This window comes from Empidonax traillii, unplaced genomic scaffold (assembly GCF_003031625.1).
Source record: "Empidonax traillii isolate 1590-97213 ecotype Southwest subspecies unplaced genomic scaffold, ASM303162v1 scaffold2387:size25334, whole genome shotgun sequence".
NCBI classification, from domain to species: domain Eukaryota; kingdom Metazoa; phylum Chordata; class Aves; order Passeriformes; family Tyrannidae; genus Empidonax; species Empidonax traillii.
Genome location: NW_020957580.1, coordinates 22,125 through 24,095, shown reverse-complemented (window position 1 = coordinate 24,095; position 1,971 = coordinate 22,125). Strand labels below are relative to the sequence as shown.

The window sequence follows — 1,971 nt, the reverse complement described above, 5'->3', positions numbered from 1 at the left end:
CACCGGGGGCCATTGGACCCCCCTTTCCTGGGCACAGGGACCCCCTCGATTCCCTATCCCACCTATCCCAGTCCCAGCCCCCCCTTTCCTTGAACCTTGGAACCCTTCCTGGCTCTCCCAGCTCTCCCAGTTCTGCTTCCTTGACCCTTGGACCCCCCAGACCCACCAATCTCTGTGACTCCCCCAGTTCTCCCCTCCCTGTGCTTCCTGCAGGGGGTTCCCAGGCACCGGGAATGCCCTTGATGGCAATTCCTGGGCACTGGGTCCCCCCTGAACCTCCACTGCCTGGCACTGGGACCCCCTGAACCCCATTCCTGGCACAGGGACATCCCTGAACCCCATTCCTGGCACAGGAACCCCCTGAACTTCCATTTCCTGGCACAGTGACCCCCTGAACCCCATTCCTGGCACTGGGACCACCTGAACTTCCATTCCTGAGCTCTCGGACACCCCTGGACCCCCATCCCCAGCTCCAGGACCCAATTGAACCCCCTTATCCTGCACCAACACCCCCCCGAACCCCCTTTCCCAGCCATCCTACCTCTCCCAAACCCTCCTTTTCCTTGACCTGAGATCTCCTGGACCCCCACTCACACCTTTCCCAGCCCCCAGACCCCACTTTCCTCTACACTGAGGACTTGCAGGACCCCCATTCCCAGAAATCCTGGATCTCCCGGTCCTGTGACACTTCTTTCCTCAACACTGGGGACCCCTGGACCCCCCTTTCCTGGGCACAGGGACCCCCTGAACCTTCATCCCATCTCTCCCAGTGCCCTCAACCCCCTCCCCTTGACCCTGGGACTCCCCTGAACCTCCATTTCTTGTAATGGGGACCCCTCTGCACCCCCTGATTCAGCACCCAGAACACCCTGACCCCCCCTTCTCTGAGACTGGGATCCCCTGCACACCCTTATTGGGACCCCCCTGAACTTCCATTCCTGGACATGAGGACCCTCCTACACCCCGTGTGTGGCAGTAAGACCCCCTGAACCTCCATTCCTGTGCACAAGGACCTCCCTGCACCCCCTTATCCTGCACTAACACCCCCTGCATTCCCTTTCCCGGCCATCCCACCTCTCCCAGACCCCAGACTCAGCTTTTCCTTGACCCTGAGACCCCCCTGGACTCCCCATCCCACCTCTCCCTGTCCCTGCACCCCCCTTTCCTTGATCCTGGGACATCCTGAACCTCCATTCCTGGGAATGGGGACCCTCCTGAACCCTTTATCCAGCATTGAGACCCCCCTACAGCAAATTTCCCGGTCATCCCGCCTCTCCCGACTCCCAGATGCCCCCTTTTCCTTTATTCTGAGACCCTCTGGACCCCCATTCTTGGCCATCTCACATCTCTCCACCCCGTGACCCCCCTTTCCTCAACCCTGAGGACCTCTGGGCCCCTTTTCTTTGTCAGAGGGACCCTCTGGATCCCCCCATTCTACCTCTCCCAATCCCTGTATCCTCCTTTTCCCTGATGCTGGGATCTCAATCCTGTGCAGTGGGACCCTGGCCTCCCCTCCCCCAGCACTGACACCCCCTTCACCAACTTCCCTGGGATCCCCAAACCCCCTTCCCGGCTCTCCCAGCTCTCCCAGTTCCCCCTTTCCTTGACCCATGACCCCCCTGGACCCCCCAAATCTCTGTGTCCCCCCAGTTCTCCACTCCCTGCGTTACCTGCAAGTGGCGGTGACGGAGCCCAGCCCGGGGGTCCCTCAGTTCATGGCACTGGAATACCTGGATGGGATCCCCATCAGCTGCTACGACAGTGAGCGGGGCCAGGTGGAGCCACTGACGCCGTGGATGGCGGCTGGACCTGAGCTGGGATATTGGGATGAGGAAACCCAGTGAAATGAGAGGAACCGGCTCATTGATGCCAACCTGGAGATACTGCGGGACCGGTACAACTGGAGTGGGGGTGAGTGGGGGGAGCCAGGGAATGGGGGGATGTGTGGGGCTGGGATGGGATGTGTGGGGC

At 61.0% G+C, this 1,971-nt stretch overlaps 1 protein-coding gene across 1 annotated transcript in view; it reads left to right on the top strand.

The window, feature by feature from the left end:
- The window catches only part of LOC114071884 (class I histocompatibility antigen, F10 alpha chain-like), a gene marked incomplete at its 5' end in the record, with an annotated part of 2,926 nt that extends 1,082 nt beyond the window's left edge, over positions 1-1,844 (top strand). Inside the window, 2 exons of the mRNA XM_027909768.1 lie at positions 606-681; positions 1,651-1,844. Coding sequence (XP_027765569.1) covers positions 606-681; positions 1,651-1,844 — 270 coding nt within the window. The remainder of the gene's footprint in view (positions 1-605; positions 682-1,650) is intronic.
- Between the last annotated feature and the right edge of the window lie 127 nt (positions 1,845-1,971).